The 26486-nt window shown below is 37.7% G+C and overlaps 1 protein-coding gene across 1 annotated transcript; it reads right to left on the bottom strand.

Moving 5' to 3' along the window:
- Positions 1-7636: 7636 nt before the first annotated feature.
- On the bottom strand, positions 7637-22286 carry LOC133874021 (auxin transporter-like protein 2). The gene is made up of 9 exons (XM_062311848.1): positions 22050-22286; positions 21586-21800; positions 12089-12274; positions 11830-11942; positions 11548-11731; positions 9989-10086; positions 8950-9157; positions 8531-8788; positions 7637-8320 (listed from the first exon to the last, which is right to left on the bottom strand). Exons 2-9 carry the CDS (start codon positions 21754-21756, stop codon positions 8099-8101), a joined length of 1440 nt encoding a protein of 479 aa, XP_062167832.1. The 5' UTR covers positions 21757-21800; positions 22050-22286; the 3' UTR covers positions 7637-8098.
- Positions 22287-26486: the final 4200 nt, after the last annotated feature.

Here is a 26486-nt window from a genome sequence, read left to right as displayed (position 1 = left end):
TATGTGGTTTAAAAATTTTATTTTTTAGTACTTCAGTTTCATTTCGCTTCACAAATGGTACCTGAGTTTTGGAAAAAGACTGACTTGGTACCTCCATCTATTTTTCCGTCCAAATTTTAACGGATTGTCACGTGTCAATTAATGAGGGTTGACGCGTGGCACAATATAAAAAAAATAAAGGAAAAAATAAAATTTAGTCCATCAAATTACCACCCTTTCTCTAAATAGCCTTCTAAACTACTAAGGCTTGCACTTTGCCCCCCAAACTACCAAAACTTTTAAAAAATGTCATTTTTAGCGAAATATCCCCATAATACCCCTGCCACGTGTCATTTTTCAAATAAAAAAAAACTAAAATTTTATTTCTTATTTTTATTTTTTTAAGAAAAAATCACAGAGAGAAAAATAGATATGAACATCAATGAACAAGCTCACGACCGTTGATTTTTCTGTCAAAAACCGATCGAAGTCTTCTACAACGATGATAGACTTGCTCGTCGTTTGCAATATTTTTTTTCAAAATAAAAATAAAAATAAAAAATAAAAAATAAATTTTATTTATTTTTTTAAATTTTTTTTCTAATTTTTCTAATTTTTTAAAATTTAAAATTTTTATTTTTTTAATTGAAAAATGACACGTGGTAGGGGCATTATGGGGATATTTTGCCAAAATAAACATTTTTCAAAGGTTTTGGTAGTTTGGGGAGCTAGAGTGCAATTCTTAGTAGTTTAGGGGACCATCCGGAGAAAGGGTGATAGTTTGGGGGGCTTAATTGTATTTTTTCCAAAAATAAAAATTTAAAATCTTTAAAAATTAGTTAAACAAAATTAAATTAATAAAACTTAAAAAAATATATTTTTTTAAAAAAAATTGGAGGGTTTTGGCTCTTGTGGGTGGCCGAACCACCCCTCAAGGGCCAAAATTGATGTTCCAATCTAGATATATATATATATATATATATTTCCTTTTCTTTTTGGCCCTTGGGGGTATTGGTTCGGCCCCCAAATTTTTTATTTTCTTTTTTATATTTTTTTTTCTAAATGCCATAGGGATGGCTCAGCCACCATTTTTTTTTTTTTTAAAAAAAGTTTTTTTAATTTTAATTTTTTAATTAATTTTTAAAGATTTTATATATATATATATATATATATATATATATATATATATATATATATATATATATATATATATATTGTGCCACCTGGCAGTACGTTAAAATTTGGACGAAAAAATAGACGGAGGTACCAAGTCAGTCTTTTCTCAATACCATATGTGAAGCGAAATGAAACTGAGGTACCAAAAAATAAAGTTTTTAAACTACACATACCAAATATGTCTTTAACCCTTTTTTTAAATATATATCTAGATATGGATTTACCTTCAATAAGGATAGGCTGTAAAACCTTTATTTTACAGTATTCAATTATAAGTTAACAACTCATAAAAAATCAAAATTACAACAAATATACTATAAACCTAAAAACACCAAATCCATCCCCCTCTCAGCACTCTCACTCTCTAAGGAAACTCCCGACCAAGTTTCCACGGCCAATAGGCCGGAATCCAGTCGGAAGGAAACTCTCGAGCACGTTTCCCCGGCCAATAGGCCATAATTCGGTCGGAAGGAAACTCCCGAGCATGTTTCCCCTGCCAATAGGTCGGAATCCAGTCGTTCTGGTCGGGGAATGGCCAGATCTAGGCCGGTCGGCCGGGGAGGGGCCAAATCCATGTCGTCCGGGATCCGGCCATTCTGGCCGTGTAGGGGCAAAATCCTGGCCGTTCTGGCCGGGGAACGACTAGATCCCGGCCAGCCGGTTGGGATCCGGCTGTTTTGGACAGAGAATAGGTTGTCGTGACATGGCTGGAGGATTGGTAGTCAGTCTTTTATCGTGAACTTTTTAGGCTTTCTAATGAGTAGGCATTTATAGTATGTTACAAAATAATTCGGCACAATATACACGTTTAAATGCAACAAAATAAACTCTTATGCTTCATTTGTTTCTATTGAGATATAAATTTAAAATAGAATAAAATCGGAATAATAACGGAAGTAAGGGAGAAAAAAGAGACAGAGAATTTACATAATTCGGTCTATGACCTACGTCTACAGGGTAAAGCCCAAAGGGCTAAATTGTGCTCAATAACTTAATTGTTTATAATACATAGATCCATATTTATAGTTGAATAAGTCAACTTCCACAAGCAAACTTAAATCGACTTATACTAGGAAACACATATCGACTTAGGCTAGGAAATATAAATAAGTAATATTATATTCATAATAGATTTAGAATATATTATGAATGTATTCTAACTTCCCCCCTCAAACTCAATGTGAAAAAGTCTAGAGGCTTAAGTTTGAAAATAGGAAATGGAAGCTAGTGGAGAAGACTGACGGATGCTGCCGGAGGAGACAAGAGGCTGGCGAGCGGCAGGTGACAGCTAGTGATGAAGACTGACGAACGCTGACTTGAGCCTGAAACTGAAAAAAGAATGATCCACTTCTCCTTCTTCTCTCTTTTCTTTCTTTTTTTTTTTTTTTTTGAAAAGGGGCTGGTAGGCGTTGTGGGCCAAGAACCGACTGCGAGCAAAAAAGAAAAAAAAAATGATAAGCCCAATTGGGCAGTTATCAGGTTGGCGCACCAATCCCGACATGGTGCGTGGCGAGCGTGAAGTGATTTGTTTACACCTTTTTTTTTTTTTTTTTTGGAACCCATTGGAAGGGTTCGGATCTGGTGCATACAGGAGCACTCAAATCTTGTGAGCTTAGTTGAAGTATATGATTTGGTGTGGGTGAGTATATCAAAAGGAGAAAGTAAGACCTCATGGCTGCGATCTAGTGTGGCGCAATTACAAGTGGAACCGTGGGCTGGGAAACGATGTGGCGCGCAAAAGCTGGGTTGGACTGGCGAGTCCTAGTGCGTGGAGGACACGCGCAGTCAATAGAGATGGGGCGTGGCGAAGTGTGGCTGCTCCCTAGTGAGAGTTGTTGCGGCGATTTGGTAGATCGACAGTTTCCGATCCCAGATAGATCTGGGATTTACCTTCCTCATATGGCTGGTGGAAGCAATGCATGGTGGCAGGTGGAGGCGCGTGGAGCGTGTGGACGAAGCAGCAAAATCGTGTAGTGGCATGTGGAGGCACGTTCTTGGTCTTATGGGGTAGATTGTGGCAGATCAGGAACAGGTGGCGGCTGATCTATCCATTGATGTGACTAGAGATGTGATTGGAGGACTATGATGGCGCGTGGAGGCACGTGACGATGACTATGGCGGTGATCTTGGCGGCAATGGAATCGTCTGCTTCATATTTATCGATTGGTGCAACTAACAAGGTGATTGAACAACTTTGGAGGTGCAAAGTTTCAAAGGCAGAAACTCTTGGCAGTGGATGGAGGGATAAGTGAACTCTTTAGGTGAATGAAAGGCGGCTTTGATACCATGTTGAGATTTGTGTATAAATCTAAAATAAAATAAAAGCAGAATAATAACGGAAGCAAGAGAGAGAAAAAAGACAGAATTTACGTAGTTCGGTTTATGACTTATATTCACAGGGTAAAGCCCAAAGGGATACATTGTATTTAATAACTTAATTGTTTATAATACATGTACAGGTCCTTTTTTTTTATTCAAATATATTTAAGATTTTTATATTGTTTCAATGAGTGGGTTTTGACTTCAATGAGGATAGCAACAAGATACGAATTAAGATTTACACCCACTGGACCCATTTTCTGGGTGTCATACTCCAAAGCCTAAACACTGTTTCCCTTCACTTTCACCTCGTAGTGCTTTGAAATACCAAAGCTTTGCAAATTTTCAATCAATGTTCATTTATCAGCTAGCGCTAGGAATAAGATTCTCTTCAATTTAAGTAAAATAAATGATATTCATTTGAAAATTTAAATTTTATTTTGTTGTATTTGACAGTACATAACTATGCCATTTAAAAATTTTATAAGATGTTACAATATATTTATTATGTGACTACTCAACTATACGGGATTCAAGCCGTAATTATTATAAGTAGCTGTCCCCAAGAGGGGGAGTAAGTATTGGTCGTATGCATGTCCGAGCTAAGATTGGTTGAGATGGGATGACGGCGTCAAGGCGCAAAATTAGCCATGCCAGAATGTGTTGAGGTGGGTTAAGTTATGTCATAGTTGCAGGGTAGCGTTTGATCTAACAAAATTGGAAACTACTGGCACAAATAATGTTGCTTTTCACACTAGATTTTGACACCAACTTCACATTGGTTGACGTGGCACCCTTTAAGTAGCTAACATTTTTTTTTTTTTTAAGTGGTTTATATAAAAAAGCAACTTAAAGCATGCAGCATCAACTGGTGTGTGAAACTGAAGCGAAAATATAGTGTAAACTGTAAAGAGTAGCATTAGAACCATTACTCCTACTCGCATATATACTATTAATTAAATATGTGAAATATAATCCGTACACTACAAAAAACTTGCAGTTTAGCCACGTGGCTACAGTACCCAATACTGTAGCCATGTGACGATTTTCGCTATATGGTAGATTATCCACGTCGCTATTTCGCCACTTGGGTAAAACACTATGTAGCGAAATGTTTGTGCAGGTAATTGGCCATGTGGATTTTTTCACGTCGCCAATTAGCCACGTTGATTATTTCTACTTCGCCAATTAGCCACATGGTACATAAGCCACGTGGCTAAAATGTTCATATTTTTTCAGGAAGTGAAATTTTTTCATTTTTTTTTTACAAATTTTAATAAATTAGCCACGTGGTGTAATGGCCACGTCTCCAATTGGCCACGTGGAATATATACCATGTGGCTAATTTATTATTTTTTTTTTTGACAAATTAAAATTCTAGCCAGGTGGGTTATTTGCCACGTGGCCAATTAGCCACATGAAAAATAACACACGTCTCTATTTGCTTAAATAGATTAAAAAAATTAATTAAAAAACCTGTGTGAATGCGCGGGACACGAAATCTCGCTCGCACTAATATTTAGATTTCAAATTTGACTTTGCTATTAATTTTTTCAATTTTTGCATTTTCTTCCTAGAAGGCTGCTATCTCTCTCTCTCCTCTCTTCATTCTCACTCTCTTCTCTCTCTCGTCGACTACTTACCCCAAAACTCTCTTCTCTCTCGTCGATCTCTGATATTCCATCTCACTCTCACTCTCTTCTCTCTCTCGTCGACCACTCACTGTTAGTTTGTAATTGGCCACATTCTGTTGGACAAAATCACTTCGTTGTAAAGATTCTTTTTAACAGGAATTCTACTATTCAGAGTACTTCAATAAGATTCTGCGTAGATTACAAGTCAGAAAATTTGATTCCCTGTCAGCCGTCCGGACAACGTGTCATACCGTCCGGATGCTCATCAAACTAAAGCATCATCCATTCGGACGACGTGGATTCCCGTCCGGACCTTCATCTGTGTCGAGAAGCTTCGAACTGCTCCAGCTTGCATCCGTCTGGACGTTTCAACAACCTGTTCGGACGACTCTCAGTGTTCGACCAAAGCTTCAGATTTTCTTTCTAAAATCAAATATGGGAAGATTGCTGCAACCGTCCGGACGCGCTACTCCTTAAGGCAAGTTCGCAATTCAAACTCAACCGTTCGGACGCCAGCCTACCATGGTCCGGATGCGGGTATGACAGATATCGAAATTGCGTGCAGCAGATCACCCGTCCAGACAGCCATCCTCCTGGTCCGGACGTGCGAAACCTTTATAAGGAAATTACTTGCAATGGACGTGCGATCGTTCGGACGACAGTGCCTCACCGTCCGGATGCAGTTTTCAAACAGGAAAGATCATTAGCGAAATTTTTGGAATTTCGGTCGCACAGTTGTCCGTCCGAACGGCCTATGACGATCGTTCGGACGGCGGCCAGCTTTATCAAGCCAGATGCTCATTTGAGCCCTCAGCCTATAAATAGAGGCCCATGTGCTTGAGAATTGCAAGAATTTGGTATTGAATTCCACTATTGCTTAGAGAGTTATTTTGTGAGGTTATTGAGCTGAATTGTTCTCTCTAAAGCTGCTATTGTGTGTGCTGTTGCTACGCTAAAACTGAAGTTTATCTTAGGGGTCAGCCCTAAGGTAAAGAATTCCATTGAAGACCCCTTCAGGTAGGAGATCTGGTTGAGAGGCGTTCGTGTTAGGCTACACGTTAGAGTGCAAGGTACGACCACTGCATCAGGGGTATGTGAGTGCTACTATCTTGTAACTAGTCTTGTCTTGTCTTCTGAATAGTGGATATCCTGGGTTTGGATGCCCCGGAGTGGTTTTTCTCATCTTGAGTTTCCATTTCATTAACAAAAATTCTTGTATTATTTATTTTCCTCATTGTTGATTTTTGTTAATACTTTGTGCACACACTTGCCTTTATTTTAGAAGTCAATTTCATTTTTCACTCACCCCCACCTGCTCGGCAGCACGCCACCACCCAAGGAGATCGGGCGACTCAGAGAGGTAGAGATCGAGATCGACCAACTCTCAGAGATGGAGGAGATCCGGCCGACTCACGCTCGCTGGCCGCGGATCTCCGTCGACCACAAGTACTCTCTCTCTATCTCTCTCACTCTCTCTCTCTTGTGCTGATCTCTCTCTCTTATCCCTTGATGTTTCGGTGATGCAGGGATTGGAGGACCGGCCAGATTTTGAATCTGATTTTGGGTTTTTGTTGTTTTGGTTTGATGATTTCCGATGAGTAGGCGAGTGGGCAACTGGGTTTTTGTTGTTTAGGTTTGATGGCTGGCGAATTGGTTTCTTTTTTTTTGGTTTGATTTACGTCGACTGGATTTTTGTTGTTTTGGTTTTTTGAATCTAATGTACGCAATTAGGTTTTTCCCATTTTTGGTTTTTGTATTTTTGGTTTAATGGGTTCGAATCCAATGACTGGGTGATTGCCGGTCCCGGCTTGGATGTACACTGGAAATATCTTATATATATGATATTGGGAGAAAAAAAGAAAAGAAAAGAAAGAACAGATATTTTGTTCTTTTTTTTAAATAAAAAAAAAAAAAGATTAAAAAAATTTAGCTACGTGGCTTTAATTACACGTGGCTAGAAGTGCCAATTTTTTTAAAAAATAAAATTACATTTAGCCACTTGGGGTGGCATGTGGCTAAACATCACGTGGCTAAATAACCACATATATAAAAGCCACGTCTCTAAATGTACATTTAACAACAACCGGATTCATCACCCGAAACCCACGTAGCTAACTGCACGTGGCTAATAGTTAGCCACGTGGATGACTTTAATCCACGTGGCTAACTGCAAGTGGCTAAAAACTAAGTTTTTTGTAGTGGTATGGTGAAATTCTTTGAAATAGAGTTATGATCCTAATCCCACTTTCAATGGGAACACAAAACCACATTTTCTTTATTGAAAGGCTAGCCCTTAATATGAGGAAAATGTGCAACGAAAAAATGATTAAAAAAAAGGAACTAAAAGTATTTACAAGTTAATTAAGTAGATTCAAGTCTTTCTTCTCCTTTTTTTTTTTTTTTTTTAAGTGCATCAATAAAGAAAAACATAGGACTGGACAACCTAACAAAGAGACCCAATGAATCTCATCTGTGGTGGTAAACAAAAACTAAAAGGGAATACATCATATAAATGACGCGGCCCGATATATTCTTGGTACATAGACCAAGAAAAATGGTTGTCTATTAAGGCGATTTGGTAAGGCGCACAACGAATGGTGCATCTTCAAGATGCAAGAATGGCCACAAATCTCGAAAAGTCCAATAACTCAATCTGTAGCCTAGCAAAGAAATAACTGAAGTAGCATACGCAAAGGTAAATCATTGCAGCAAATAAGACACTAATGAGGGTCAAAATGAAGCATATGGTGGAGATAACTTTAACGGCCCGAAGAAAACTAGGGAAAGCCAAAAAAAAAAAAAATCAATGAACAAAATACTGCCGTGGCGGAGGCCACTTGTTGGAGCGTGAAGACCACAAGCCGGTGATGGTTGCCCGAAGGAAGCAAAGCACAACATATGACCAGCGGCAGCTTTGGAAGGTGGTGGAAGCTAGCCATCACATGCGGCACAGGCTGGCGGGTGTGTGGGTCAAATTGATCTGAGTTAGCTCAGTGCTGCATGGCGGCTGCCGGTGCAGGCGGTGCTGGAGACTTGCACTGATAGCACTTGGCAAAGAGCCCAAATGTGTCAACCTGCCTCAAAAAGTTGGTCACGCTTGCCCATCCACCGAACCCAAACCCTACCACCAGAACCCACACCACAATAAACGAATTGAACACATACATAGCAGTCCAGCTTGGTAAAAAGAATGGAGGTTTCTCTGCAGCATTCTGCAAAACAGTCAAAAACAAAGGTCAACCTAAATCCCTCTCTGTTTCTCTCTTTTATGTGGGCACAGCAGCTGTGGAATGTGGGAGGGAATGCCCACCAAAATAAATAACGAAAGCATACAGCTTGCCCAGATGGGAAAAGGGCCAATCCCAGAAGGGCAGCACGGGCAAGTGGGGATGCAGAAAAAAGGCTTCTATTTTTTTTTTTACCTGCCTGGCAGAGGCTTTTCTGTAGGTGAGCATATGTGCTAAAGACGGGATAATATAGACGGTGAAGCTGACCGAAAGAGCCCCAACGGCGGAGTTTATAGGCCCAAAGAACGGGAAGATTATTGCCAAAAACCATATTGGTATCACCACCGGCAGCCTTGCTAGTGCCCTCAAACATATGCTCCTCGTGTCATGCATCCCTATCACCTTCTCCCACACAAAGTACAACGGCGTACATACGAACCCAAATGTTATAAACTGCACACATTCCATAAAATATAGCACAATGTTAGACTTCTACGAAAGGACAAAGTTCATTTTCTTACAAATGTGTTCTATAAAATTCCTCCTAGCTACTCAATCTATTAAACACTCTATCGTTAGAGAATTTGATTTAGTAGTCTGAACTTAATTAATACCTGGTGGATGAGCATCAAGATAACGGCGGCGTCACGGAAGCGGGTTTTGGGGAGGAGAGCCAAGGCGTTCGCATGGTTGAGGAGCTCATCTCCAAACGCCCAATAAACGCAAACGGCCGAGGGAATCGTTAGAGTGAAAACGTAGAGTGTGGCCATTAGGTAAATGTACTTGAACTTCTGAGGCTTCCACATGGCGTGCATAATTTCCCTGAAACATTTATTTTACCCACACATTTCACTTTCACTGATCAGAGTAAATTTTACCCGCCCGTAAAATCGTGTAATTGTTTCACCTTCACCTTTCCTATAGTTTGCTTTTACGACATCGATCAAACATTCATTTTCAAATTAAACATTAATTAATCATTAGCGTTTATCCCAAAACAACTCTTATAAGCCCATGACAGAGACTGGAATCAGCTCTAGGTTAAAAAGGTTTTTAACAAAGTGCCTTGCTCAAGAGAGGGGCTGCGGGCCTACCTGCGTCGGGTAGCGGGTAGCTTAAGATACCAACCCAACTATTCTCATATTTATTTCAAATCATAATATTTTTACGAGAAAAAAAAACCTCCTCAAAGTTTTACCAAACCAATTCCCTAATCTCTTAAGCTACCTAAATTTAAATTAAGTGAAATTGGGGCAGCTGGTAACTCTAATTGCTTTAGCCAATGGCATGATTAGGGGAAAAAAAAAATATTTAGCCAATAAGAGGGTTATTATCCTACAGATGAAGACAAGGGGTCCAGGTGATAAAGGTCAGAATCTAGCCGAGTCAAAGAATATAATTCACATGGTTAAACTAGATCGAGAGCATAAGACATTTTACTGTGCATATTTCCTAGATAAAAGGATGGAGGGGGTAATTAATGTTGCTTCCTATCTAGCAAACAAAAGTAGAATGCATGATTTTGTTTGTGGTTCGCCAACACCGAGATGGCCGGCAAAAGCTTCAGACAGAAGCCGTGTAGTCTGTAGAAACAAGTGAAAGAAGAGTAAAAGAGGATAATAATAATACGGTGGGGGTAAAAGATAAGCTTACACAGTGACAGCATGACCACCGAACGTGTAAAGTATATTGGTAGCTCCAGTGAAATAGAGCACTAGCTTTGTTGGAGCCGAATGTTGCACATTCTCTGTCTGCAATAACAAATCAACCCCAAAATTATCAGGAAATATCAAGAACAACCCAGAAATTAATACTCCTTCAAGCTTGTCAGAATATATTTTCATATTCGGTTGATATTGTAATATTTTCTACTAAAGGGTTAATTATAATCAAATTATGGTAATTTGATTACCACACTTTGTATTTATTCTAAACTCTATAAATATAGACCTTTGTGTAGTAGACAAACAAGTCAATGTACATAATGTAATCCTTAGGGCTAATTCGTAGTAGTGAACGTAGGTATCTCACACCGAACCACCCGTAATTTCTTGTGTTCTCTTCTCTCTCTTGCTTCTGCCTTTATTATTCTATTTTAGATTTCTTCATGGTATCAAAGCCACTTTTCTGTGGACTCTAGTATTTTATTTTATTTTCCAGTTTTTTACACGGTGTTGCTGCCGTGCGATTGTTAGAAAGAGTTGTGATTTGCACTCATTCATTGTGGTCTTCTTTCTGTCACTTTAGGTTTCCTGTTGCGGCAATTTAAGAACTCAATTGTGTTCTTGGTGGTGCCTGCCTGGTCGATGTTAGAATTCATTGACTTTGGGTTGGAGGTTCTAGCATAATTGTTACTACGTACATCGGTGGAGACGTGGGATTTGGGTTTTGCTTCCTTGTTAGGACTTTATGCGTTTGTATTTGATTTTGTAATCTGATGAAAAAAAAAAAAAAAAAAAAACCCTCCTTTTTCAGATTTTTGGCCCTATTTTATTCTGATATGCGGCTTAATTTATTGGCGAATCTTGACACAATGTAGTTTGGCCTTTTACAAAATTAACGGCTAGTTTCCGTACTCCAACCATCATTGTAAGTTGTGATTTGGCCCCTCATGAAATTCTTTTAACATATAGTTTCCGTTCTCCGGCCATCTCTTTCTGCCTTTCTCGCTATTCATCATTAGCGAATCTTGACACAATGTGGTTTGGTTCTTCATAGGATTTACAGCTAGTTTCCATTCGATCTCCGACCATAATTGTTAGTTGCGGCGGCCCCTCACAGGATTCTTTTAATGGATAGTCTCTGTTCTTTGGCCGTCACTTTCAGCCTTTCTAGCCAACACCGTTTTGATCCAACCATTGACTTCAGCTACATTTAAATCCGTTTTCTATTTTCAAACTCAAGCTTCCAGAATCTTTCACCTTGAGTTTGTAATAAAAAAACTCATCAAATCATGGTGATTTGATTACCATACTTTGTATTTACTCTAAACCCTATATATAGGGACCTTTGTATTGTAGACAAATAAGTCAATCAGCACAATGTAGTTCTTAGGACTAATTCATAGTGGTGAACGTAGGTATCTAACAACGAACCACCTGTAATTTTTTGTGTTCTCTTCTCTCTCTTGCTTCCGCCTTCATTATTTTATTTTAGATTTCTTCAAAGTTAATGACAATGGCTAAAAGATCAGTAGAACTGGTTTCAATTACCTGCCCGTGAATAATAGATGCTATAGCCAAGTACCAGGCGGTATAAGTGGTCATTCCAAGGCCTAGAAAAGACCAAATCCGGTAGTTGTAAAAGGAAGGTATGAACACTGTGGTAGCACAGCAAGCACCAAAGATATATGTCCATGTCCGTTTGTCCAAATTGTCGTTGTTGTAGTATATATTACTGCTCACATAAGTTAGCAACAAAAATTAGTTCATATCCAACAAAACACGGTTCAGATTTTCCCCAATTGAGTGAGAAATTTGATTGAAAGATCTTACCTTGCACAAGCTATAAGCTGTATGACAGATGCGAAGAGGAGGTAAGTGCAGTTGAAAGCAAGCCCCACTGCTTTCCAGTACGGACCCAGAAGACCATCAAGCACTTCAAACCACTGCAATCCAAAACAGTTAAAGACTGAAGGGTTTTGGCTACAGTAATCTTTATCAGAGTGTTTTTTGTTTTTTCCCAGGTCTTCCTAGAGGTTTGGTTTTTGATTAGGAATAAGTGGTGGTGGTGGTTCTGAGAAGCAAAACTGACCTGTATGATATGGTTCTTGAAACTGACGTTTTCTTTCTCCTTTCGGCTTCTGTACTCTACGTAGAGTACACTAATTAGATACGCCGTCCAGCTCCCAAGCAATCCATAGAATATCTGAAGCAAGACGCCTGAAAACGTACCCAGTTGAGAGAAAGAGTAGGGCAGTGTTAAAAGCACTTGCGCTACCTGCAGAGAAAACACAGACGTACAAAAAAGTCAATCGTTTACAAGAAGGAAAGATCAGTGCTCGATCGTAAGACTTGATTTTCTATACATTGCTTATATGTCAGATGTGTATATGATTTATTATTAAATGGTATACGATATGTGTATTAAATTACCCAATAGAATCAAATCAAATTAATTGTCATTGGCATGAATTTGTAAATTGATATCAAGTCAATTTTTTCTTGATAAAATGAACAATTATGGTGTCTACCAATTTTGAGGATCCCTGACTTAACCTATAAATAAATAGCATGTGTACTCTATCAGTACGTCATTCAGTAGGCATAAGTCAAAAGATATCTTTTATTATTTTGTTTTAAAAAATTCTTTAAAGTTTGAGCAAAGATGGCTGGAGATAACCCAAAATTCTTTATTTTACTTTCCGCTTCATATTTGTTTAGCAAAATAATTTATGCTAACATGTGGGGTAACAGAACCACCTTTATGCCAATTTGTTAACCATTAAGTTTTGTCTTTAATTCTCAATTTGCATGATTATTATTAAATCGAGTAATTTCTGTAACCAAATTTTACCTTGTGAAAAGCATGAAACCATATTCCACATTGTACGCTCAATCCACTATGTTTTTTTTGTCGTGAAACCCACCATATCAAAACTAGCCGTTGCCCCTCACATTCAGCACTGGCGAAAGGCTGCATAAAGATGAAAGCGTTTTGCCGCATGCAGTAGGCGGCAACCCTTTTCGTGGCTAGCGTCGTTCCGTGTAAGGAGTGTCCGCTAGTCACGATGATGGAGAGAGGCCCTTCGTGGCCGCTGCATAAGTTGGTAATGGGGCTAAGCATGAGGAAGGGTGGCAGCGGCTAGGGTTTTAAAACTTTTTTGGGTTGGAACATAAGGAATTGGCTCTAATCCAGGTAGGGTTTCAAACCCATTATATTTCGGGTCTAGTGTTTTGGGCTATTGGGTATGGGTTTATTTTAACCCAAGCCCGATCCAGATTTAAAAAAATAAATAAAAAATTGGGTCATTAAAGTGGGCTGACACAGAAGCCCAACCTACTAAGTAGCCCATCTAGATTAAAAAAAAAAAAAAAAAGAATATATATATATATATATATATTTGGGCTCATGTGAGATTAGAAGTTGGGACCTTCAAGTCCATAAAGTGCCAAAATCTAAACCATCAGGTCCATAAAGTGTCAAACTTTACAGTGTTATCCAAGAATACAATGTCTAAGAAAGTTCTGTTTAAGAAAAGTCTTAGGATTTAAAAGTTTCCTTTATGACCTCCCTCACTTTCCTAGGAACCAACTTGGTTGTACCATAGAGAATATCGTTTACCCCATCTTCATATTGGTTTTTCTTTTTTCTTTTTTTTTTTATTCATGGGACTATTTTTGGCATCTATACAGTTATTAGATGTTAATGAAGTCATAATTATCATAATAATTTTGGGAGAGCCTCGGCATCTAAATTTTAGAATGATAATTGCATCACGATTATACACATTAACGTCATAAGGAAAAATTAACATCGATGTTGTAATTAATTCATAAATTTAATTACTTATCCCCTCAGGAAAATTTTTTATTTTTATGACTTGATTAAAATGAGATAACAAATTTAGCATTAAAAGTAAAATTTCTCTTAGGCCCACAGGCACGGAGAATTTCATTTATTAATGTTTAAATTTATTAGTCTTGTTGATAAAGAATAAATTTCATGCGTGATGTAATATTTGCCCATAGGTAGGTTAAAATTTACTATTAACTTAGCATGGGTTAATTTAAAATAAGGTTAATTTCATAGAATTAAAGTTTTTTTTTTTTTTAATTTTCCTTGATTATTGTAGTTATTTCTACTGATGTTATTAAAAGTATTGTTCTAATGCAAAATAGAAATAACTTATCTGAATGAAAAGATTTTTTTTTTTTTTTTTTTTTTTTTTGGGGGTGTATGGAACTTGACTTGGCGCTCCGTGTGGAAGAACCACCCGCCCTCACGAACATAAGTAGGCCACAAGAGATTGCAAAGCATGAACGGTGAGAGCGATCTAATCGCTTAAGTCTTATGTTCATGAAATCTCACGTCATTAAGGGCATTAGGAGTTCTATCCCAGAATGCCATAAGGCAAAAGAGTTCATTCAGGCTGTTAAAGAATAGTTTGTTAGTTCTGATAAGGCCTTAGCTAGCACCCTCATGAAAAAGCTTTCAAGCAAAACATATGACAATTCTAGAAGTGTGCGAGAGCACATTATGGAAATGAGGGACATGTCTGCTCAACTAAAGTCCTTAGAAGTTGATATATCTGAGTCATTTTTGGTTCATTTCATCTTGAACTCTCTCCCTTCTAAATATACTCCTTTTAAAATATCCAATAACACACAGAAGGATAAATTATCAGTAAATGAATTTCTGATCATGTGTGTTCAAGATAAAGTGAGGTTAAAGCATGAGAAGCCACAAAGTGTTCACTTTGTGGCTACTCATGATAAAGGAATGACTAAGAGAGACAAGAATGCCCCACATTTCAAGAAAGAAAAAAAGTTGTCAATCAAGAAATATGACAATAAGGACACTTGTTTTTTGCAAGAAAAATGGGCATATGAAGAAGGATTGTCAAAAGTATCAAAGATGGCTCAAAAAGAAGATAATATTATACCTCTAGTATGTCGTGAATATTTTTTTATTGAGGCTCCTTGTAATACATGGTGGACTGATTCTGGTTCTACAATCCATATTGTTAATACAATGCAGGGTTTTCTCAACACAAAGAAACCAGCAAGCAATGAACAATGGGTCTACTCAAAAAATATATTGTTTTCATGTGTGGAGGCAGTTGAGACTTTTAGATTAATTTTGAAAACTAGATATGTTTTGGATCTAGATAATGTATTTTGCATTCCATGTTTTTCTAGAAACTTGATTTCAGTTTCTAAATTGGATATTGTTGGTCTTGGTTTTTTATTTATAAACTCTACCTTTAGTATTTTTAAAGGTGGAAATTTTATTGGTGGTGGAATCAAAATTGATGGTTTATTCAAAATTGATCTAGATCCCAACTTTGAAAGAAACAAGTTATCATTGCATACTAATGTTGGCACAAAGAGGAACCTTATGAATGAGAACTCCACTTTGTTATGGCATAGGAGATTGTGACACATCTCCATAGAGAGAATCAAAATATTAGTAAATGATAGAGTTTTAAAAACTCTTGACCTTACTAAATTTGGTACTTGTGTGGATTGCTTAAAGGGAAAGCAAACCAACAAAACTATTAAATGTGCCAAAAAGAGTTCTAAGATTTTTGAAATCATATACACAGATATCTATGGACCTTTTCCTACTCCCTGCCTGAATGGTCAAAGATATTTTTATATTTTTTATTGATGACCATACACGATATATGTATCTCTATTTACTAAATGATAAGACTAAAGCACTAAATGCTTTCAAGACCTATATGGTAGAGAAGTAGAGAAACAAAATAAAAAGAAAATCAAGATCGTAAAATTTGATAGAGGTGGAGAGTACTATGGAAGGTACATAGAAAATGGATAAATGATAGGTCCATTTGCACAATTTCTTAAAGAAGAATGCATTGTTGCTGAATTCACAATGCCTGGCACACCACAACAAAATGGTGTAGCAGAAAGAATGAATCGCACACTTATGGACATGGTTAGGAGCATACTTAGTAATTCTGAGCTACCTTTATTTCTATGAAATGAAGCCTTAAAAACTGTTATGTTTGTATTAAACCGGATCTCATCCAAGGTTGTTCCTAAGACACCTTTTGAATTATGGAATGGATGGAAACCAAGTTTAAATCACTTACACATAAGGGATTCTCCTGTTGAAGTGGGGATTTAATCCAAATATTAAGAAATTAGACCCAAAGACAACCAACAGTCATTTGATTGGCTATGCAGTAAACTCCAAAGGATTTTAGGTTTTATTGTCCTTCTCATAGTGCTAAAATTGTTAAGTCTAAAAATGCAAAAATTTTAGAGGATGCTGAACTTAGTGGAAATACTCATCCACAAAGAATAGAATTGGAGGAAGAACAGAAGTTGGCCAAATCTCCTTCTCATAGAGGAAGATTGATTGTATTTAGGGAAGATCAAATTGATTACCCTGAGCATCAGTTCTAGAATAGCAAGCTCATGTGGAGCAGGAAAATCAATTTGATTATCCTGAGCCACAATCGGTTCTAGAACAGCCAGCTCATCTGGAACAAGAAAATCAATTTGATTATCCTGAGTCACAACCAGGTCATGTGGAACAGGTTCAAAATGAGTCTACTCAATTATTGCAAAATGCAAAGGAAGTAGAATTAAGAAGGTCCTCAAGAATAAGGAGACCAGCAATCCCTAGTAATAATGTTGTATACTTCCAAGAGTCCGATTTTAACGTTGGACCTAAGGATGATCCAAAATCATTTTCACAAGCCATTAGTGGAGATCACTCCACATTATGGTTAAATGCCATGAAGGAAGAAATGGAATCCATAGCTGAAAATCAAGTTTGTGATCTCATTAACTTACCAAAGGGAGCTGTAGCCATAGGCTGCAAATGGGTTTACAAAACTAAGAAGGATGCTTCCAGTAATGTTGAACGATATAAAGCTAGACTTGTAGCCAAGGGTTACACACAAAAGGAAGACAGGGATTATCATGAAACCATCTTTCCAATATCAAATAAATGATTCATTTAGGATAATTGTGGCATTAGTAGCTCATTTTGATCTAGAGTTACATCAAATGGATGTGAAAACGGCCTTTTTAAATGGTGATCTTGAAGATGAGGTTTACATGACACAACCTGAAGGTTTTGATAATAACACTTAAAAAGCTTGCAAACTAAATGATAACACTTAGTATATCAAATTTCACAAGGTTATTACCTAACTTTGTTGATTAATGTATATACCTTAAGGTCAGTGGGAGTAAAGCCATTTTTATTGTCTTATATATAGATGATATTTTGCTTGCAAGTAATGGTTTAGTTTGCTAGAAGAAACCAAACAGCTCATCTCTAAAAATTTTGAAATGAAAGATTTGAGTGAAGCATCTTATATCATTGGCATAGAGATTCACAGAGACAGAAAATAAATAATACTAAAACTGTCTCAAAAGGCCTAAATTGAAAAGGTTTTAGAGAGATTCAAACTTGTTAGTATTTTGGCCTCATTCTGTGTTTGGACAAAATTACTTAAGTGTAAAGATGCTGTAAACAGGGGTTCCACTATTCAGAGTCTGCAAGTCAGAAGAAATTCAAGTTCCCTGTCAGCCGTCCGGACGATCGAGCCATCCCGTCCGAACGCCTATCTGTCCACTGATCCATCCGTCTGGACGACGTGTCATCCCGTCCGGACACTAGACAGACCAGCATCATCCGTTCGGACGAAGTGTTCATTCCGTCCGGACCCCATACTGTATCGAGAAGTTTCTGTGCTAACTTGCATCCGTCTGGACCCCATACATTTGAGCCCCCAGCATGTTCAGACGCCTCCCTAGGCATTGTGAACTGCAATAATTTGGTGTGAATTCCTCACTTGCTCAGAGACGTGATATTTCCTCTGAAGCCGTTTTACAAGTGTGCTGTGTTGTAAACCAAAGTCTATCTTAGAGGTTGGCTCTAAGGTAAGGAGTTCCATTGAAGACCCCTTCAGGTAGGTGAACCTGGTTGGGAAGCGTTCGTGTTGGGTTACACGTCAGAGATCAAGGTACGACCACTGCATCGGTACATGTGAGTGTTACTGTCTTGTATCTAGCTATGTCTTCTGAATAGTGGAATTCCTGGGTTGGCTGCCCCAGAGTGGTTTTTCTCTTAACTGAGTTTCCACTTCATCAACAAAAATCTGTGTGTCATTTACTTTCCGCTGTGCTTTAATTTTTGTTGACACTTATGCACACACTTTATTTTTAGAAGTCAATTCAATTTTTCAAAACTGAAGAACTGTTCGGCTTCTATAGCACCTATCATTAAAAGGGATAAATTCAGTAATGATCAATGTCCCCAAAATGCATTGGAACAAGAGCAGATGAAGAATATTCTATATGCTTTTGCAGTCGGCAGTCTGTTGTATGCATAGGTCTGCACTAGACCTAACATTGCAATGGCAGTTGGAATGCTAGGTCGATATCAAAGCAACCTAGGATTGAAACATTGGAAAGCTGCAAAGAAAGCCATGTGGTATTTGTAAGGAACTAAGGACTACAGTTTGACATATAGACATACTGGCCATTTGGAGCTAGTTGGATATTCAGATTCAGATTTAGATTTTGCTGGATGTGTAGATTGTAGAAATCTACTTCAAGGTATATCTTTCTTCTTGCTGGAGGAACTATATCCTGGAGAAACAACAAGCAAACTAAAGTTGCTACATCTACAATGGAGACAGAATTTATTGCGTGCTATTGATAAGCGTTGAATGTTTACATTCAAAGCCCCTTAATTTACATATGTTAAACCCTAGTTTGTGTTGTTAAATAACGTGTTAGTATGTTTTAGTGTTTCATCTCTTTTTTAGGTCTTAATTGAAAACAAGAAAAAAGTCAACAAGATAAGCCTAAAGAAGATATGTGAAGTTCAAGTGTTCCTGCCTAGAAGAAGAAAATCGATCAAGTATATTCGATCGATCGAAATTACATTGAGTGAAACAATCGATCGATCGAAATGTCGATCGATCGAAATCTACAAGGCAAAACAATTCGATCGATCGACTTCGGATATTTCAGAAAGATCTTCAGATGTCGGCAGCTTTTTGTGTGGCTCAAAATCATCCTCAAGTTGTGCGGTTCAAAACATAAGTTGTCACCATTATTTTGTACGGTTGAGAATGAGTGTTAGAGCTAAGTTTGTTGTACCAAATCCTCTATAAATAGAGGATGGACGTATGGGTTAGGGATATAGTTAGTTTTAGTTGACAAAGTGTATTTTGAGTTTTTGTGCATCCAAGTGATGCACTCTTTTCTTCATGTTTTCCAGGGAGCTATTTTCAAGGTATGTTTGTGCTATAACTTAGTCTAAATTCGTTTTTTATAGTAAAGTGAAGTTGGAGTTTAATTCATTCAAGTGTTCTTACTATTTTCTTTACATTTCCAGCACTTCTTTCTTCTTTTTCCTTTTGTTTTTGTGTTATTTTATGTTGAAAACAATTCTGGAATCCTTAGATTCCAGAGCCCATAGCTTGTTCTCTAATGTTCTACTTAGAATTTCTTTTCCTTAAAGCTTGTTTTTGAGTATCTTTTTAGTTGTTAAAGTAGATTCAATAATCAAAGTTAGTAGTTTTTACATCTTATTAGTGTGGGTTGTAGTTTTTATATCCTCTAGAGTAATGGGTTCTTCTTCTTCTATAAGAGAATTCCATAACTCCATGAGTAGCTAATTTAGTTGTAGGGTGTTGATGAACTCTCTCTAAGGGCCATGGGGTAGATTGTGTTGTTCTTGGATTTCCATATAAGTGTGATGATTACATAACCTAAGGATGGTTGTGTAATGGTGCTTATGACATAATTTATGTGAATTTGATAAACTCATGCTAGGGAACACATATCTCTCCACACTCTTTTTCCATTCTAGTGTAAGCTTAGGTGGAGATTATGTGTTGAACTAATATGATTTATGCTTTTTCCATGAATGTGTATGCTTATTAATAGACCTTATAATCCATACTAGGAAGCATGAATTATTCAACCCTAGATTTGAGTTGAATGACTTGTGTATGAATAGATGGTTTATCATTGTCATTAACTAAAGTAATTTCATATTGAGGTCGTCGTGTGATTGACAATCATTACGCGCTCGTATTGCATTTGTGAAAGAAATCCGAGAGGAATACAATATACCATGTGCTTAAGGATTGAGTGAAATCAATGCCCTACACTTTCCTTATTCTTAGACTTTTCATTTTTACTTGTTTAGCTTAGTGTTAGAACAAAACAAATCATCTTTTTCATAATTAAATTAGGTAACGTTTTAGGTACTTCATAAATTGAACAACCTTCCAATCCTTGTGGTACGATACCCTCCTTAGTACTATACTACAAAGTCCCGTACTATTGCGAGTGGTTAAAAATATTAAAATCCACGTAGTTGTGAAAACCGATTAAGTGTAAAACCAAATTCCTATTTTTAAATCATCGGTTGGATCGCTACCAGCTATGAAGCCACTACACATGCATTATGGTTGAGAAATTTTGTTGGTGGTCTCAAAATTGTTGATTCTATTGCAAGACCAATCAAGATCTTTTGTGATAATCGTGATGACTTATTCTTCTATAAGAATAATAAAAGTGGAAACAGAAGTAAGCATAGCGACATCAAGTATCTTTGTGTGAGAGAGAATATCAAAAGGAATGAAGTGTTTATTGAGCATATAAGTACTGAATTGATGATTGAGGATCCTATGACTAAAGGTTTACCAGTAAAGCTGTTTAAAAGTCATGTAGAGCATATAGCGTTCATTGATTTGTTTTGTATTTAGTTCTTTCTAATTAGTCTATAGACATCAAGTTATTGTTATAAAGTTTTGTGCACATTTGTTATCTTATCCATGAGAATAAAATTAAAGTAGGACCCGAATAACTTATAGGAAGTTCATTCATAAAGACAAATTACCCATATGGTACTTATATAAGGACTATTACACATTGTAATACACGAAAGGGATGGCCTATCATATAATGGTCTTACCGCTATGATTCATGTGAAACATTTCTTAATCGAGTAGGGGATTCAATAAGTAGTTAGCTACGCTAAAGAACCTAACAACATGTCATAAAGGCCAAGTGGAAGAATGTAAATTTTTTTTATCTTCTATATGTGGCCTGTATGCCACGTGTATATGATTTATTATATTTAATAATAAATTGTATATAATGTGTGCGGTAATTTAATACAATTAAATTATCCAATGGAATCAAATCAAATTAATGTTCATTGGCATTAATTTGTGAATTGATATCAAATCAATTCAATTAATTAATTATTTATTTATTGATAGGAGGAATAATTACGGTGTATACCAATTTTGAGAGTCCCTAATCTAGCCTATAAATAAAGAGCATGTGTACTAGATATCTATCAGTACGACATTCAGAAGGCATAGGTCAGAAAATACCTCTTATTATTTTGTTTTCAGAAGTTCTTTAAAGCGCTTAAGCAAAGATGATGGGAGGTAACTCTAAATTCTTTATTTTACTTTCCACTACGTATTTGTTTATTTGTTTAGCTTAATAATTTTGTTTATGCTAACATGCAGTGCCTCTCTTTCACGCAGATCGACAAATTAGTGAGTTTACTTGATTGGAAGCGCAGCTGAACCAGGCGTCCCAGGCGGAGCCGCCATGCCAGAGAAAGGTCTTGACGCTAAACATGGAATGGTCTTCCTCTTTCTCTTGCTCCTTCCCTTCATGCTCTGTCTCGCTAAAGTTGGAAACTATTGCTTCCTCTGCTAGCTTCTGAGGCAACATTGCCTCCGTTTTTCTCTTAAGGCAACGTCTAAATTCCGGTAGACCTGAAACATGTATAAGACAGTAAATGAGACAAAATCTACAATCAAACGCAACCCCAGAAAACGAAAGCCAATAAGAATATAAGACCCCAGATCCAACTATCAGAAAATTCCTTCCGCACTTCAAAAAAGAAAAAACAAAACAAAGAAAAAAAGAACAAAAACAAAGCACAAAGGAAGTTCGGAAACAAAAGGAGCATAATTTGACATGTTTTTCACGAACCAGACTACCAAAAGAGAAAAACTCAATACCACTTTCAACTTCCTCGTTCGAGATGTCTCTTTCGCTAAAAGATTGAAGCTACCACAGATATGCCTTCCAAACAAAATGACAGAGTATTGTCACCTCTTCCTTGTTTTCCGAATGGCAAAAACAACTGGCTTTAGATAAAGAACTGGCTGAGCTGAGTATGGTGGCTTTACGATATGTTTAAATGACAGTTTTTTTTCAATTTGGTTTAGAGAAACTTTTTTCAATTCAATCTAAAACTAATATTGTCCAAAATGAATGTGCTTTTTGCGTATATTTTTCATTAAAAATGAATGCAAGAATTATAAATTTATCTAATTTTCACGTATATTTTACACACTAATTTTTTAGTTAAAAGAAGTAGGTGAATACAATTACTTTTTTACTTTGATGGAAGGGATTGTATGTAGGACATGCTGCAACCATGCTTGGTACCAAGGATAAGTTATAGCAAATTAATTATCGGTTTACAATAATGCTCTTCTTATCTTAAATTATTATTTTTTTATTATTATCATTAATCATTCCCAAATCCACTCATACCCTTTTAATTTTATGGAAGGCCATGTGAAACATGCTGCAACGCTTGGTACAAACTATTAATTACAATGGATTAAGTTTTCTTTAAATTAGGTTAGCAGAGCTTCTTCTAATAAATGCATACCTTTTTAATAACATTAATAGAGTTGGAATTTTTTTTTTTTTTTTTTAAAGAAAATATGTACTTCCTAGATGTTAAGAAACACATAAGAGTTTTATAGAGAAAGTTACTCCAACTAGATTTGCAAAAAATAAATAAAAAATGTCCCATTACATTTGTTGAAAGGAATATTTTTTGGCTTACAACAAATGATATTCTTAGATATATATATTCATAAATCATTCCCAAATCCCTCGTCTCTATTATTGTTTGTAGGGGAACAAATAGTCATATGTTTATTATTATTTTATTTTCTAAGTACATCATTCATTAAAAATAGATCAAAAGAGGTGACTCTCCAAAAACAAACACAAATGAAATAAACAATACAAAATTTAGAAACAACAAACTGGAAATGAGTTTGTTTTTTACTCCAAATGGGTCAAAAATGTCTCGGTCCTCTAAACTTTGGGCAAAAGCCATGGAATGAGCAATATAAGGCGGTATAGGCACTAAAACAGAAGAAGGCAGGGGCATAACCCTTACGAGACCCTTCAACTTTACTTGATCTCTCAGTAAAGAGGACACGAGTAAGGGCATGACCCTCGATACACCATTCAACCCTAATCAAACCTCTGCTAGGTAAAGTAAACAAGGGGGAAGACACTACTACAACGGGATAATTTGATAGGTTCTAAGGGAACATAGACCTTTTAGATTCTGAAGGAACCTATACCTTTTCAAACACAAAGTTTGTGATTAATTCTGCTTCATTTTTATTAATCAATCACGCATATAAATAATTCTCTTATCAAAGACATAGAATAGGAGATGAACTCCTACCTCTAGCCTAAGATAAACTCATAATACAAATAAACTATTTGGAGATAACTCCAACTCCAACTTAGAGATAACTCCAACTCTATTTTTTGATAATACAGTGTGTAGGATAGGGGGAGGGCACTCCTCCTTCCACACCCGGTCACAACTCAAAGTCAAAGCAAATTGTGCTAAAACATGAGCAGCGTTATTGGCTTGTCTGCTCACGTGACTTACAGAGTGAATATGAAAAGAAGATAAATGAACCCGGATGTCGTCGATTACTTGCCCATAGCTGCTCGAACAAGGATGGTCCTTATTAAGAGCTGTGACAATAATCAGTGAATCACCCTCCAATATAATTCTTTGGCATCCCATTTCTCTTCCCAATTCCACTGCTCGCCATGCCGCCACCATCTCTGCAATCAAAGGATCCCGAACATATGGAAGGGATGCTGTTAGACCCGCCATAAAACTGCCCTCCGCATCACGCACTACAACCCCCACTCCCATGGTCTTTTCAGTGGAGGAGACAGCCACATCCCAGTTCACCCACCCTGGGGAAGGCTTCATCCACCTTTGTATAGCTATCCTATGAGCCGGAGAACACACCATAGCGCCACCCTGTACTTCAGAAAAAAGATGCAAGGCTGTCCTGGCTTGGGTGACAATCTGCTTTGGGTCCGTGATACCTCCCCCATGAACTAAGCCATTTCTTCGGTGCCATACCAATCGTGCCACAGACAAAGCCTCCAAGAGACTTTCATGATCCAACTTTGTTATGAATTGAGACACCAGACCCAGCCCGTCACTTTCTTCCAAAATCAACTTATGTATCCTCTTATTACATTCTTGCCAAACCCCCATGGAAGCTCGACATTCCCACAGCACATGCCAAATTGTTTCTGCCTTAGACTCACAGACAGGACACAAGGGATCCTTTGTTATCTTCCTCCTATATAAATTTTCTTTTGTAGGCAAAGCATTATTACATACTTTCCATAAGAACAATTTTAAAGCACCTGGTACCTTTAAAGACCACAAAGTAGTCCATACCACCGAAACTTCATTTTCCCTGGAGCACTCCCCTTGTTCCTTGGTCCTTCTTGTGTGCTCAAAATGATAGGCACTCCTGACTGTAAAGATTCCCTGTGAGGTTCCTGCCCAAATTAGAGTGTTAGGTTGGCTCAAAAAATTGAGTGGCAGACCGCAAATAGTCTCAGCTTCTTCCGGGTTAAAAATTGTCCTAACCAGAGGCACATCCCACCAACTAGTAGCTTGATTAATAAGGGAGCAAACTCGAACATTATGGTCCAAGGTGTTCACTGGCGTTTGTTCCTGGAAAGTGGCTTAGGAGGGGAGCCACCGGTCACCCCAAATTTTAATGCTCTTCCCATTCCCCACTCTCCATGGTAAACCCCCTTCAAGAAGATTCCATGCCTTAAAAATGCTTTGCCACGCCAAAGATGGAGCCCTCCCCATTGGGGCTTCTATGAAAGCACCATTTAGATAGTATTTTTCCTTGAAAACCCGGGCCACCAGAGAGGTCGGATCCTTCAACAACCGCCAGCCTTGTTTGGCAAGGAGGGCCAAGTTAAAAATCTCCAAATTCCGAAATCCCATTCCTCCATTTTTCTTTGATGCTCCCATTTTCTCCCATTTAACCCAAGCTGTCCGATGAGTGTTTTGTTTGTGCCCCCAGTTAACCGAGTGCATAACAACTTTGGCAACAGAAAAATATTCATACTATAAGTGGGAATCGCTTGTACCACCGCCTTTATTAGAACCTCTTTCCCGCCTGCGATAGAAACCGCTCCTTCCAGCCCTCCAAATGTCTCTACACTCGCCCCTGGATATCAGCAAAAGCCTTCATCTTGGAGCGTCCCACAAGAGCAGGAAGTCCGAGGTATTTCTCGTACCCCTTGGTGGTTGCCACTCCTATCAAAGATTGGATATGAGACTTAAAAGCACTTCCCACGTTCTTGCTAAAAAAGATGGCTATTTTTGCACCATTGAGCTTTTGGCCAGAAGCTTTTTCATATACCTGAAGCAGCTTAAAAATCTGACACCACTCAGGGAAAGTTGCCCGACAAAATAACAAGCTGTCATTTGCGAAGAACAGATGACTAAGTTTGTATCTTCTTGGGGAAATCGGGACTCCTGAAATTTGACTATGGTGATCAGCATGAGAGAGGAGGGCGCTAAGGAGAAAAAGGTAGGGAGAGAGGGGGTCCCCCTGCCTTATGCCCTTCGAAGGAGTGATGACACCTATAGGATTCCCATTAATAAGAATAGAATATGACATAGTTGAGACACAAGCCATTACCCGTGCGATCCATACCTCATCAAAACCCATCCTTCGCATTATCCCTTCCAAAAAAGCCCATTCAACCCTATCATACGCTTTGCTCATGTCTATTTTGATTGCCTTGTAACCTTTTTTACCTCGCATTCGTGTCTTCATTGTATGTAAAGCTTCATACGCCACAAGTATATTATCCGTTATAAGATGACTAGGAACAAAGGCACTCTGTTGAGGCGAAATGATAGCAAGGAGCACCACTTTGAGTCTGTTTGCCAGAACTTTGGCAAAAATCTTGTAGACCACATTGCATAAGCTGATCGGGCGGAAATCACTGTCAGAAACAGCATTGGGCAACTTAGGGATCAAAGCAATATGGGTGGAGTTTAAAGCGGGGTCGAAAATCCCCAAGTTCAGAAAATCCAAAGCATATTTCCTAATGTCTGGCCCCACCATAGCCCAATTCTGTTGGAAGAAACAGGCCCCAAAACCGTCAGGTCCTGGAGCTTTCAGGGGCTGCATTTGCCTCAAAGCATTATCCACCTCTTCTGGAAGAAAAGGCCTAGTTAGAGAATCATTCATATCCCCGGTAACCCTCGGAGTAAGAATAGAAAGACATTCATCTATGCCCACTGGACCATCCGAGGAGAAAAGGCCTTGAAAATAGTCTGTAAAAAC

The sequence above is a fragment of the Alnus glutinosa genome, chromosome 7 (assembly GCF_958979055.1).
Source record: "Alnus glutinosa chromosome 7, dhAlnGlut1.1, whole genome shotgun sequence".
NCBI lineage: Eukaryota > Viridiplantae > Streptophyta > Magnoliopsida > Fagales > Betulaceae > Alnus > Alnus glutinosa.
This window is presented reverse-complemented; position numbering and strand designations above follow the sequence as displayed.